The sequence below is a fragment of the Carlito syrichta genome, unplaced genomic scaffold, assembly GCF_000164805.1.
Source record: "Carlito syrichta isolate Samal-C Ts95f unplaced genomic scaffold, Tarsius_syrichta-2.0.1 Scaffold311911, whole genome shotgun sequence".
Lineage (NCBI taxonomy): Eukaryota > Metazoa > Chordata > Mammalia > Primates > Tarsiidae > Carlito > Carlito syrichta.
Window position 1 is genome coordinate 228099 of NW_007256007.1, and position 13604 is coordinate 241702.

Below are 13604 nucleotides of genomic sequence, written 5' to 3' on the forward strand. Positions count from 1 at the left end.
GTTGGAGTCTCACTCTGTCACCCAGACTGGAGTGCAGTGGCCGCTTCTGGCCACTGCAGCTTCGACCTGCTGGGCTCCGGCGATCCTTCTGCCTCAGCCTTCCGAGTAGCTGGAATTATAGGCACGCGCTACCATGCCTGGCTGGTTTTTTGATTTATTGTAGAGATGCGGTCTCGCCAAGTTGCCCAGGTGGGTCACGAACCCCGCGGGCTCAGACAATCCACTCACCTCGGCCTCCCAGAGCGCGGGGTTACAGGCCGAGCCACCGAGCCTGGCCCAGATACATTTTTTAAGAGTGGCCAGGTTTGGTGGCTCAGCCTGTAATCCCAGCACTTTGGGAGACCGAGGCGAGTGAATTGACTGAGCCCGCAAGTTTGAGACCAGCCTGGCCAACTTGGCGAGACTTTGTCTCTACAACAGATAAAAAATTAGCTGGGTGCAGTAGCGCGCACCTGTACTTGGAAGGCTGAGGTGAAAGGATGGCTAGATCCCAGCAGTTTGATGCTGGAGTGGTTGTTGAGTGTGCCACAGCACTCCAGCCTGGGTGATGGAGTGAGACTCCCAACTCAAAAACAAATGTATTTGAGAGGCTGAGGAAGTGTGTTCTTTAGAAATGACAAGAGGCTGGGTGTGGCTTACACCTATAATCTTAGCACTCTGGGAGGCTGAGGCAACATATCAAGACCTTGTCTCTACAAAAAACGAGCATGGCAGAGTGGTGTATGCATATGGTCCCAACTATTTGAGAGGCTGAGGTGGAGGAAATCACCTGAGCCCTGGGAGGTAGAGGCTTCAGTGAGCCATGAGCTTACCACTGCACTCCAGCCTCGTTGATGGGGTGAGACCCCAACTCAAAAAATGACAGACCCACAAAGGGATTAATGGGTAAGAGCTGGGCCTTGAGCCCTGGGAGGTAGAGGCTTCAGTGAGCCATGAGCTTGCCTCTGCACTCCAGCCTGGTTGATGGGGTGAGACCCCAACTCAAAAAATGACAGACTCAAAAAGGGATTAATGGGTAAGAGCTGGGCCTTAGGAATTTCCCCTTAATATAGGGTATATTCAAGCTCTCCTGCTTGGGTCACTTTCTGACAGGAAAGGATTCACTAGCTTGGACATTGTTGGTTGTTTAACTCTACAAAGGCCAGGAGGGTTGTGGGTATCTGTGGAGTGTAAATGACCATTTTGACAACTGACTTCTCCCATCTGTCACAGGTCAAGGCCTTCTTGGCTGATCCATCTGCCTTTGTGGCTGCTGCCCCTGTGGCTGCTGCTGCCCCTGCTGCCCCTGCTGCCCTTGCAGCTCCAGCCAAGGTTGAAGCCAAGGAAGAGTCGGAGGAGTCGGATGAGGATATGGGATTTGGTCTCTTTGACTAATCAGAAAGCAACCAACTCAGCCAGCTTTATTTGTAAAACAAGGAAATAAAGGCTACTTCTCTTAAAATGTCTCTACTTTTTATTTTGTACATTTGAAGTTTATAGTGCTGTATGCCAGAAACTAAAGCCACGGTAAAACCATAGAATTCTGTATTTAAGGTTGGCATTTGAATGGCCTCTTTGTGTCTAAATGAAGCTTCTGCTCTTCTGGCATCCTCTACTTTTTCTAGACACAGCTGTAAGTGTATTTATATACTAGAATTCTTGCCTGCATGGGTCCCTCTAAGATATTTTTAGTACATTTAGTGTTAGTTCATTGAGTGCCAGGAGTCAGCTTTGAGTAAGGTTTTTCAAATTGGATAGTGCTTCAACTCATGAGTAAGTGGAGACTAGTATTTAGAGATAAAACAACATCTGATTGCTGAAAGTAGTTTTTGTTGTGAAGCTTGTGTCTTACAGATCCATGTGCTGGGTCATGATGTATTTGTTGTAACTAAGTCTCTTTAAAAGCAAGGCTGTGGCTCATGCCTGTAACCCCAGCATCTTAGGAGGTCAAGGCAGGTAGATTACTTGAGCCCAGGAGTCAGAGACCCACCTGGGCAACAGGGATACCCTCATCTCTTGAAAGTTTGAAAGCCACTGCTAACAGGGTCAACAACTAAGCTGTGGAGATTCCATTCTCTAAACTGGTTACTGAATAAAAATTCAGGCAACTGCAACTGTACTTTCCTCCCCTCCAGGCCTCCCATTCTATGGCCTTAAAAACTCCCAGCTAGCCGGGCTCGGTGGCTCAGTCTGTAAACCCGCGCTTTGGGAGGCTGAGGTGAGTGGACTGCCTGAGCCCGCGGGTTCTAGACCCGCCTGGGCAACTTGGTGAGACTTCGTCTCTACGATAAATCAAAAAATTAGCCGGGCGTGGTAGCGCGCGCCTGTAGTTCCAGCTACTTGGAAGGCTGAGGCGGAAGGATCGCCCGAGCCCAGCAGGTCGAGGTTGCGATGGCCGGGAGCGGCCACTGCACTCCAGTCTGGGCGACGAGTGAGACTCCAACTCAAAACAAAACAAAACTCCCAGCCAAGGTCAGGCGTGGTGGCTCACGCCTATAATGCCAGCACTTTGGGAGGCCGAGGTGAGAGGACTGCCTGAGCAACCTGGTGAGACCTTGTCTTAAAAAATTAACCGGGCGTGGTGGCGCGTGCCTGTATTTCCAGCTACTTGGAAGGCTGAGGTGGAAGGATCCCCTGAGCCCAGCAGGTCGAGGCTGTGGTGGCCATGAGCGTACCACTGCCTTGCATCCTGGGCGACAGAGTGAGACTCCAACTAAAAAAAAAAAACCCCAAAACTCTCAGCCTTGAGCATCTAGCATTTCCTCAGGGCAGGGGCTTCCGCCAGCTCCTCGATCCTCTGATCATACCTACCCATGTTTGCTGGCCCTCTACAAGCGGTCTGCCACTGAGGACGAAACCACCAGTTCGCTGGTCCTCTCGTATCTAGTTTAGTGCCCGCCATCTAGGAAACAACATTCAAGAGTTTCTCGAAATGCAGTTTTCATTCAGGAAAGCACGACGTGGGGCTGGGGCTGCAGGCCGGCTCAACACGTTACAATCCCTCAGACCCTCCTCTCCCACCAGGCGCCCGGAGCCGAAGAGCTGACCTAGGGCGGAGGCCTCGTCGGCCCCTGCGCGGGCCGGCGTCAGGCACGCAATCCGGTCATCCGGGTTGCAGCAGCCGTCGTCCCGCCCCAGGCCGGCCCCAGCGGGCTCCCGGCCTCGCCCTGCCGCGTGGGCCGCGCCGTGACCCGGAAGCGCTCCGGAAACGGTTCCGGAGTCAGCGCCGGTACGATGGCGGCGGACACGCAGGTGAGGCGAGCGGCTGAGAGGCCAACGCGGGCGACTGGGTGCGGACCGCGGCAGCCGGGCGGGACCGCTCTCGCCGCGTTTGGCCTAGGGGCGCTAGGGGTGGCGGCGGTGGTGGGTGCGGCCCCGGGGCCATCTTGGGCCGGTCCCTCAGACCTCCCGGCTTGGCCCGGCCCGGCCCGGGCGGCACATACCGACCCTGGGCTCGAGAAGTCAGGGGCTCCGGCCTGGGCTTCGGCAGCTGGACTTTGGCAGGGCCCTCCTTCGACCCCCGGAGTTGCAGAAGTTCGCTTTTCCAGACCTCCGCCCCATTTCTCTAAAGCCCTCTGGCAGGGAGTCCCGGGTCAACGTCATCTTCCTTGAACTTTGCGTTCAGCAGATGTTTTAGAGCGCCTACGATGTGCAGGGACTTTGAGTGTAGTCTTTGGATTCATTCCAGATCTGGGTTTGAATCCCCGCTTGTCGATTTCTGTGACATGTAGAGAAGTGACTCCGCCAATTCTGCCTTTTCATCTATAAAATGAGGTCGAAACACTACTTATCTTACAGGATTATTGTGAAGATTCAGTGAGACAAAGTAGGGCTCCATATGTGTTGGCTATTTATTTATTTATTTATTTATTTTTGAGTCGGAATCTCCCTCTGTCGCCCAGGCTGGAGTGTAGTGGCACGCAAACGGCTCCCGCAGCCTTGACCTTCTGGACTCTGGCGATCCTTCCGCCTCAGCCTTCCAAGTAGCTGGAGCTACAGGTGTATGCCACCAGGTCTGGCTAAAATTTTTTTGACTTATTGTAGAGATGAGGTCTCGCCATGTTGCCCAGGCTGGTCTTGAACCCCTAGACTCAGGCAGTCCTCTCACCTGGGCCTCCCAAAGTGCTGGGATTACAGGCATGAGCTACTGCGTCCAACTGTGAGTTATTATCAGATCCAGGGTTCGATAAAAGAACTGCCCTACTCAAGAAGGGTCTTGTCACCCTTGAGTGTTATCACCTGTAGGTATCTTGTAGTTCATTAAGGACTTGGGAGAACCTTTTTCCTTCACCCAGCCTTGTTTGTAGCTGTGTTTTAGGGTGAAAAGACACTTATGGGAAAAAGAAACAGGTGTCTAAAAGACAGCTGGGCTTATTTGGGAATCCAGGGTGATGGGGTTGATTTTTATGTATAGGCCCTGATACCAGAAAGTGACCACTAAACCTGAACATTCAAGAGACGTTTATTGAGGATCTCCTGCACCAGGGGCTGGCAGTTTGTTTCAGATTATGTGGTACTGAATTTTAGAAAGAAAAAGTTTAGCCTGCTGAGTATTTTTAGAGGGGCTTGGGGCAATAATACATGCTGATTGTTTAACATTAGAGCTGTGTAGTCCAGAATGGTACCCACTGGCCATGTGGTTACGTAAGTTAGTTAAAATTAAATGAGGCTGGGTGCAGTGGCTCATGCCTGTAATCCCAGCACTTTGGGAGGTGAAGACATGAGGATTGCCTAAGCCTAGAAGTTCAAGACCAGCCTAGACAACTTGGCAAGACCTCATCTCTATAGTAAATCAAAAAATTAGCCTGGCATGGTGGTGTGTACCTGTGGTTTCAGCTACTTGGAAGACTGAGGCGGAAGGATCACCCGAGCCCAGCAGATTGAGGCTGCGGTGGCCATGAGCATGCCACTGCACTTTAGTCTGGGCTATAGAGTGAGACTCCAGCTCAAATGATGATAATAATAATAATAATTATTATAATGAAATTAAAAATTCAGTTTTTTATTTGCACTGGCCACATGTGGCTAGTGGCTACTGTATTGCGTGGTGCACAAGCACATTTTTATCATCACAGAACGTTCTATTCCACAGTGCTGCTTTAGAGAGACACTTGTGAACTTTAAAACTGCATCTGATCTCACCAACAAATGATGCATCAGAAGGATCTTAGTGTGCTCGTCCTCAGTTTTGTTCTGACTAGATCTCAAGTTGGTAACATTCATTTTCTCATTAAGAAAAGATGGCCAGGCTATGTGGCTCAGCCTGTAATCCCAGCAATTTGGGAGGCTGAGGCGAGTGGATTGCCTGAGGCTGTGGGCTCGAGACTAGCCCCAGCAATTGGTGAGGCCTCGTCTCTACAATTAAAAAAAAAAATTAGTCAGGTGTGGTAGTGCACACTTGTAGTTCCGGCTACTTGGAAGGCTGAGGCAGAAGGATCACCAGAGTCCAGCAGGTCGACACTGGGGAGACTGTGAGTGTGTGACTGCCCTCCAGCCTGGGCGACAGAGTGAGACCCCGACTCAAAATAAAAAAAGATCAAGACGAGCCTTTTTAAAAAAATTTAACTTTTTATTTGATTTTTAAAGATGTGGGGTGAGAAGAGCCTTAGAGCCTGAAAAGCTTTTTTCCATCTTTGTGAGAGAAGCTATAGCTGTGTGAGAATTCTAGGTTGAGAGTGGATTGTATATGTGCATCTGTTTTTGTTATCTCTTCAAACTTCACTAACAAGTAAAGGGTTAAAAAAAAATAATCCCACAGGGATTGGGAGAATGGGGAGCAGACAACAGCAGTAGACTTTTAGTAGCTTAAAAGTGACGATAGTAGACCCAAGGAAAATGAATCCTTAGCTGAAGGAGAGCTGAGAACCAACCTGATTTACCTTGCACAACCTCTGGAAGATGGAAATTGGTGGTATCAGCTAACATCTGGAAGTGAGAGTGAATGAGGAGGGCTTAAGTTAAGGAGAGTTGGTTGAAAGCCCTGTTCAGATGCAGTCAGGTTCCCAGCTGTCTTCTTCCATTCTGGCAAAAAGACTGGAGGTTTTCTCTCTGAACACTATAAAACAGAGGATCACTGCAGTCCCTATGCATGCTAGTGTAGGACCAGTATCCAAGGACGTGATCAAAGAAATAATTGAAGAAACTTTACCCTAGCTGAAGGATGGGTTTCCAGACCAAAAGAGCTAAGCATAGTGCATAAAAATAGACTCACAAAAGCTGGGCTCGGTGGCTCAGCCTGTAATCCCGTGCTTTGGGAGGCTAAGGTGAGTGGATTGCCTGAGCCCGCGGGTTCGAGACCCTCCTGGGCAACTTGGCGAGATCTCATCTCTACAATAAATAAAAAATTAGCTGGGTGTGGTAGCGTGCACCTGTATTTCCAGCTACTTGGAAGACTGAGGCAGAAGGATCGCTGGAGCTCAGCAGGTCGAGGCTACGGTGACTGGGGGCGTGCTACTGTACTCCAGTCTGGGCAGAGTGAGCCTCCAACTCAAAAAAAAAAAATGTATATATATATATATACTCACAGCAAAACACATCATGAAATTTTAGAGCCCTGGATACAAAGAGAAGATCCTAGAAACTGAGGTCTCATTCAAAGGATCAGGGGTCAGAATGGCATTGGACTTGACAACCACAGCACAAAGGAAGAACTCAGTGGAGAAATGTCTTCAGTATTTTGAAGGAAATTAATTTCAACCTAGAATTCTGTATGAGGCTAGAACATTTTCATACCTGCAAGAACTTCACAAAATGGAGGATGTGCTTCCCCCAAACACAAGGAAGAGTACGTTAAGGTAATAAACTGCCCCAGCTGTAGAGGATCACCTGTCAGATTGGGCCACGTCAGAAAATTCTGGGAGCGACTTCAGAAAGGAATACCTCATCTGCCTAAATGTATTGAAATTTAGACAAGTGGTAAAAAGTTGAGGGTTGAATTATTGAGAACAGATAAAATGAGTCAAACTGAAGTGAGGTGTGAAAGGGTAGTTATTAACTCCAAGAGGATAAGAAAGCTGGACAGAATAAGAAATATACTTTATTAAATGGATGTTGAATACAGTTTACATATAATGTAAACACTGAGTACTGAGCTAACCCTTGTAGTTGGAGAAGGAAAAAGCTGTGATGGAAAGGCAGTAAAACTGAAAAATCAAGAAACACAAGCTGGTTATCTCTATATTTAAAGATGTGGAGGTAACTATCTAAATATCAGCCAGAATCAACTTAAGAGTTGCTCTTGGGAATGAGGGCACGGGACTGGTTTTTTGTTTTTTGGTTTTTTTTGAGTTGGAGTCTCACTCTGTCGCCCAGACTAGAGTGCAGTGGCCGCTCCTGGCCACCGCAGCCTCGCCTGCTGGGCTCCGGTGATCCTTCTGCCTCAGCCTTCCGAGTAGCCGGAATTACAGGCATGCGCTACCACGCCTGGCTGATTTTTGATTTATATAGAGATGAGGTCTCGCCAAGTTGCCCAGGCGGGTCTCGAACCCGCGGGCTCTGGCAATTCACTCACCTCAGCCTCTGAAAGGCGCGGGATTACAGGCTGAGCCACTGAGCCCGGCTAGAAGACAGAGTTTTAGACATCAGTTTATTAATTGCCAGTAAAATTATAGCAGGGTTTTTAAGCATAAACAAAAACTCAGTATTATTTTATTATTTCTCTATGTACCCTTGACTCTTATGCTACTAATAAGGTCTCCCTGTGAATTACCCTCAAAAGAAAAAGATGTCGGCACCAGTGTGTTAGTTATGTGAGTCTAATTGTGCCCTGCTTGACTGCTTATAAATCCACACTTCATAACTTATGAATCCCATTTGGTAGCTTGTAGACTGTTGCTCAGGAGCAGATTTTTCAGTAATGCTTACAAGCTGTCCCCCTCCCTGGGTCTTAGCCTTATGTTCCTATGCAGAGTAGAGTAGCTGTAGTAACTCGGATGGCTGTTGAAAGCTAAAGATTTGTTAGCCTCAATTTATGGACCTATTTGGTTTCAGGTTTAGTATCAGAAATGTAGGTACTGTCGCTCTTGGCTCCACTATGAATAGTGACTTCCCCTTTTGGAGGTTGTTCCTTTATTACCTGTAAAATGGGTAATATTGATGCTTCCCTTGCAGGCTTGATACTAGTAGCTGACTTTGTACTCAGGGTGAGAGTAAATGCTGTATATACACAGTCTCATTTAATCTCCATAATGTGTCATAAGGTAGATAGATGCTATTATCTGCATTGTATAAATGAAAAAACTGAAGATCAAGGAAGTGACATTGTTTGATTGAATTTCCACAGCTAGTAAGGGGCAAAGCTGGGATCCAGTCTCTTAACCCTTTCCCATTTAGCCAGATGCTGACATTCCCTCTGTGGGAGTTAAAGTGAGATAACAAAAAGGGAACATGCTTGGCACATACTAGGCCCTTGCTAGATTTTGGGTAGTTCCTAAAAAATGTTTTCTGTCCAGAGGCCTTTACCTTGCCTCTTATTGCCCAAGTTTACATAAGGTATGTTGACTAGTTGACTTAAAGCAGTGTATCTTATGTCCCTATGAGACATTTGACAATGGCGGGACACAATTTGCATTGTCACAGTTGGGGTGAGGGGCTGCTACTGGCCTCTGGTGGGTAGAGATCAGGAATGCTGCTAAAAATGCTACAATATGTAAAGACAGTTCTCCATAACAGAATTACCTGGGCCCAAAATATGAATAGGATGGAGATAAAGAAACCCCAGATTAGAGAGATCTTCACTGAATTTTTACCCTCCCCTCCCCAACTCGCATACACATGCACACATATACTCATTGTTTTGTAGTCTGACTTGTGAAATTTTCTCTGTGGGCTTGGCCTTTACAGGTTTCTGAGACACTAAAGCGTTTTGCAGGGAAGGTGACAACAGCCAGTGTGAAGGAACGGAGAGAAATCCTCAGTGAACTGGGGAAGTGTGTTGCTGGAAAAGGTATTAATTTTTTTCATCCAATAGCCTAGACAATATTCCATTTCAAAAATAAATTGTGTTCTCTGTTTAGAACCATAGCCTTTTTTTATTCTCTCAGTATAACTTCTTCCTTCATTATTTGCTTGTTAGAATATGCATTGAAACAGTTGAAACTTTTGGGTTAGTGGAGGGTTTATCCATTCAGGTGCCAAAACTTTTAAAAGTTTTAATCATTTTGATTGGAAATATTTTTGAAAGATTACCAGGATTATTTCTTTTTTTTTTTTTTTTTTTTTTTGAGTTGGAGTCTCACTCTGTCGCCCAGACTGGAGTGCAGTGGCCGCTCCCGGCCACCGCAGCCTCGACCTGCTGGGCTCCGGCGATCCTTCCGCCTCAGCCTTCCGAGTAGCCGGAATTACAGGCATGCGCTACCACACCCGGCTGATTTTTTTGATTTATTGAAGATGAGGTCTCACTGCCCAGGCGGGTCTCGAACCCGCGGGCTCAGGCAATCCACTCACCTCAGCCTCCCAAAGGTGCGGGATTACAGGCTGAGCCACCGAGCCCGGCTGGATTATTTCTTAAGTAGTATACTAGGTGCAAAAATATGTTCTTTATTACTTGGGGTACCCTTCTTCTCAATCTGTGTTCTGTGGAAGTCAGCAGGTCAGCAAGATGGTAGCAGGTGATTGACCAATAAAGAATTTCAAGATTAAATAAGTTTGGAAGAGGTCATGTTTTCCAGTACCCTCTTGGAATTATATATGTGAGCCACCGTGGTCATTGCAAGGTGTTTTAACTTTATTAAGCTTTCTTTAACCCAGTGGGGTTTTTTGAACCTCTTTTTTGACAAGAATCTGTTCAGAGTCTGGGGAACACATTTTGGGAAATGCTGAGTGCATCTAGTTGTTTCGACCCTGTTGTGACTACTCCTGTGACTACTGCTGTGGCTATTCCTCGGGGAGACCTTAAAAAAACACGACTTTGGCCATACTTGGCATCCCAATCTGTAATTCCAGCACTTTGGGAGACTGAGGCGAGAGGATTGCCTGAGCCTGTGGGTTTGAGACCAGCCTGGGCAACATGGTGAGACCTTGTCTCTACAATAACTAAAAAAATGAGCTGGATGTGGTAGCCACCTGCAGTTCTGGCTACTTGGAAGACTGAGGAAGAAGAATCGCCTGAGCCCAGCAGGTCAAGGCTGCAGTGACCAGGAGTATGCCACTGCACTCCAGCCTGGGTGACAGAGTGAGACTTCAACTCGAAAAAAACAAACAAACCAAATAAAACGAACAAAAAACATGACTTCTCCCAATGTTATCTTGATCCAGATATAACCATGGGCTATCCCTATGATTTACTGCAGTGTGTAAGACAATTTTGCCTTCTGATAAATCCAAGTTAGTTTTTTGAGTTTTCTGTTTTTTATTTTTATTTTTATATTTTTGAGTCAGAGTCTTACTCTGTTGCCCAGGCTGCAGTGAGTGCAGTGGCATGTTCACAGCCACTGCAGTCTCTACCTGCTGGGCTCAGGCGGTCCTTCCGCCTCAGCCTTCCAAGTAGCTGGAACCCCCAAGCCCAGCTGATATTTTGATTTATTGTAGAGACGAGTTCTTGCTGTGTTACTCAGGCAGGTCTCGAATCCATGATTTCAGGTAATCTTGCATCCGGCTCCCAAAGTGCTGGGATTACAGGTCTGAGCCACTGTGCTCAGCTTAGTTTTTAGAGTTTTCTTTTGGAAACTTTGTGTTTGTTTTTTCTGTACAGCATTAGTTCTCAAAGTGTGGTCCCTGGACTGGCAGCATCAGCATCACCTCAGTACTTGTTAGAAAAATTCTCAGTTTCATCCCAGCAACTCAGATTCAGAAACCCTATGGGTAGAGTCCCACATCTATGTTTTAACTAGCCCTTTAGGTGATTCCTGTGCTTACTAAAGTTTTTTGTTTGTTTGTTTTTTGAGTTGAAGTCTCACTCTGTCACCAAGGCTGGAGTGCAGTGGCACGCTAATGGCCACCACAGCCTCGACCTGATGGGCTCAGGTGATCCTTCTGCCTTAGCCTTCCAAGTAGCTGGAACCACAGGTGTGCACCACCATGCCCGGCTAATTTTTTGATTTATTGTAGAGACGAGGTTTCGCCAAGTTGCCCAGGCTGGTCTTGAACCTCTGGGCTCAGGCAATCCTCTTGCCTCCTCCACATCTCAAAGTGTTGGGATTACAGGTATGAGCCACATGCCTGACTTCTTTTTTTTTTTTTGAGTTCTGAAGTTTGAGAACCATGGTCATACAGATTGGATCTCTCTTCCTGTCAGCTTGTATTTCTTATTTCTATCACTCTTTGACCCAAATTCCCCTTTGCTGCTTCTAACCTACCATTGCCTGATAACATACCCAATCTTGTTAAGGTTTTGTGTAGATTAAGTAACTTGCTGTTTGTGAGCTTCTTGGAGATTCTCCTATGTGTTAATGCTTTGGTGTATGAGTTTTATGGCATCCTCAGATGTCTTTCTGAGCGGTTTCCCAACAGGGTTGTCATTAGAAAAGGCAGCTACGTGACACTTTCCAGTCACAGGCCTGTAGTACAGCAGTCATTGATGAAGGACTCAGTCAGGCTCTGCCACTTATACTCTGTGACCTGCTTCAAGTTTCTTCACTTCTCTGAGCCTATCTCCTTGCTGTGAACATGGAGGTAGCAGTAGTACTTTCCTGGTAGGATTGGTGTGAAGAGTAAACTTAATGTATTCCCTGGCTATGGTAAATACACAGTGTATATTAGCTGTTGTTATTGTCATTCTATTAGCCACAACCTGTTTCTGGCCCCAGTCACTCTTTTTCTCAGTTACTGAAATAGCTCCAAATCAGATGGACCAAGACTGTGTTCAGGGTCCTGTGGGTAACTTGAGTCCTTGCACCTCATTCATTTCCCCCCTGTCATTTAGGTGCCTGAAGTGTGCGGCATGGTGTCAGCACTTTGTGGGACCCTTGCTCTTGGGAACTTCTCACTTCGTGTGTCTTGCATTGCAGGTTAAATGTCTCCCTACTCAGAAGCTTCTCTCTTTTATCTGTATGCTTCAGCCTGGCGTGCAGCACTTGTCACAGGTTGGCTTTCCAACACTATTGATCATTCTTATTCAACCAAACTGTCTATTTCACACTGGCTGTCCTGCTTGGCTTCCTGTTACTTGGATTCTTTATTTTAAAATGGGCTTAATAACAGTCCCCACCTTATATGGATTAAATGAATTAATGTGTGTGAAATGCTTAGAGCAGGGTCTGGCACCTTGTAAGCACTCATTAAGTGCTAAGTTTTGGCCAGGCACGATGGCTCATGCCTGTAATCCTAGCACTTTGGGCGGCAGAGGTGAGAGGATTGCCTGAGTCCTGGGGTTCGAGGCCAGCCTGGGCAACTTGGTGAGACCTTATATCTACAGTAAATAAAAAAAATTAGCCAGGTGCATTGACATATGTCTGTGGTTCCAGCTACTTGGAAGGCTGAGGCAGAAGGATCACCTGAGCCCAGCAGATCGAGGCTGCAATGGCTATGAGCATGCCCCTGCAATCCAGCCTGGGTGACAGAGTGAGACTCCAACTCAAAAAAAAAAGTGCTAAGTGTTAAGTGGTACTAGTCCTCCTTTTTTCCCCTATGTGTCCTGAACAGGTATTATGCCTTCTTCTTCTTCTTTTTTTTTGCCACCTTGGATCCTTTACTGCTCAGTGGCAGACTGCAGGTACTCAAGCCAGGCTTGAGCCACTGGCCTGGCTATTATGCCTTCTTATGCCTACAGTTTTGCTCATGTTGTTAATATCACTTGGCACGGATCTCTCTAATAATTTCCAGAGCTTATTAATCTTTTACGTCAAGCTTATATGTCCTTATAAACTGTCAGAAACTATTCCAGTTATAGTGCCTTTCTCTTTTCTGGTCCCTCATAGTACTTTAATTTTGTAATGTTACTATGTTTAACCGTTTATTAGAATACACACAAAGAAAAGTGCACATTGTAGTCAAACAGCTCACTAAATCCTCACAGGTTATATAACACACCTGGGTAACCAGCACCTAAATCAAGAAGTTGAATAGTTCCAGCACCCCTGGGCCTCCACTTGATAGCACATGAGATTTTTTTTTTTTTTGAGTTGGAGTCTCACTCTGTCACCCAGACTGGAGTGCAGTGGTCGCTCCCAGCCACCGCAGCCTCCACCTGCTCGGCTCTGGCAATCCTTCTGCCTCAGCCTTCCAAGTAGCTGGAACTACAGGCATGCGCTACCATGCCCGGCTAATTTTTTTTTAAATTTATCATAGAGATGAGGTCTCGCCAAGTTGCCCAGGCATGTCTTGAACCCGTGGGCTTAGGCACTCTCACCTCAGCCTCCCAAAGTGCTGGGATTACAGGCTGAGCCACTGAGCCCGGCTGAGGTTTTTTTTTTTTTTGAGTTGGAGTCTCACTCTGTCACCCAGGCTAGAGGGCAGTGGCACACTTCCAGACACTGCAGCCTCGACCTGCTGGGCTCAGGCAAACCCTCTGCCTCAGCCTTCCGAGTAGCTGGAACTATAGGCATGTGCCACCATGCCCGGCTAATTTTTTTGTTGTTGTTGTTGTTGAGTTGGAGTCTCACTCTATCACCCAGACTGGAATGCAGTGGCCGCTCCCGGCCACCGCAGCCTCGACCTGCTGGGCTCTGGCAATCCTTCCGCCTCAGCCG

The 13604-nt window shown here is 47.0% G+C and overlaps 2 protein-coding genes across 4 annotated transcripts in view; both read left to right on the forward strand.

Annotated features, from left to right (window-relative positions):
- RPLP0 (ribosomal protein lateral stalk subunit P0) overlaps nucleotides 1-1441 on the forward strand; it is a 5680-nt gene extending 4239 nt beyond the window's left edge. For 2 of the 3 annotated variants that reach the window (XM_021718195.1, XM_021718194.1), the window contains exon 8: nucleotides 1213-1441. In XM_021718195.1, coding sequence (XP_021573870.1) covers nucleotides 1213-1374 — 162 coding nt within the window. In that variant the 3' untranslated portion in view covers nucleotides 1375-1441. The remainder of the gene's footprint in view (nucleotides 1-1212) is intronic. The other variant, XM_008069297.2, reaches the window with a different exon arrangement.
- A 1755-nt stretch (nucleotides 1442-3196) lies between these two features.
- GCN1 (GCN1, eIF2 alpha kinase activator homolog) overlaps nucleotides 3197-13604 on the forward strand; it is a 71152-nt gene continuing 60744 nt past the window's right edge. Inside the window, exons 1-2 of the mRNA XM_008069299.1 lie at nucleotides 3197-3231; nucleotides 8821-8923. Coding sequence (XP_008067490.1) covers nucleotides 3214-3231; nucleotides 8821-8923 — 121 coding nt within the window. The 5' untranslated portion in view covers nucleotides 3197-3213. The remainder of the gene's footprint in view (nucleotides 3232-8820; nucleotides 8924-13604) is intronic.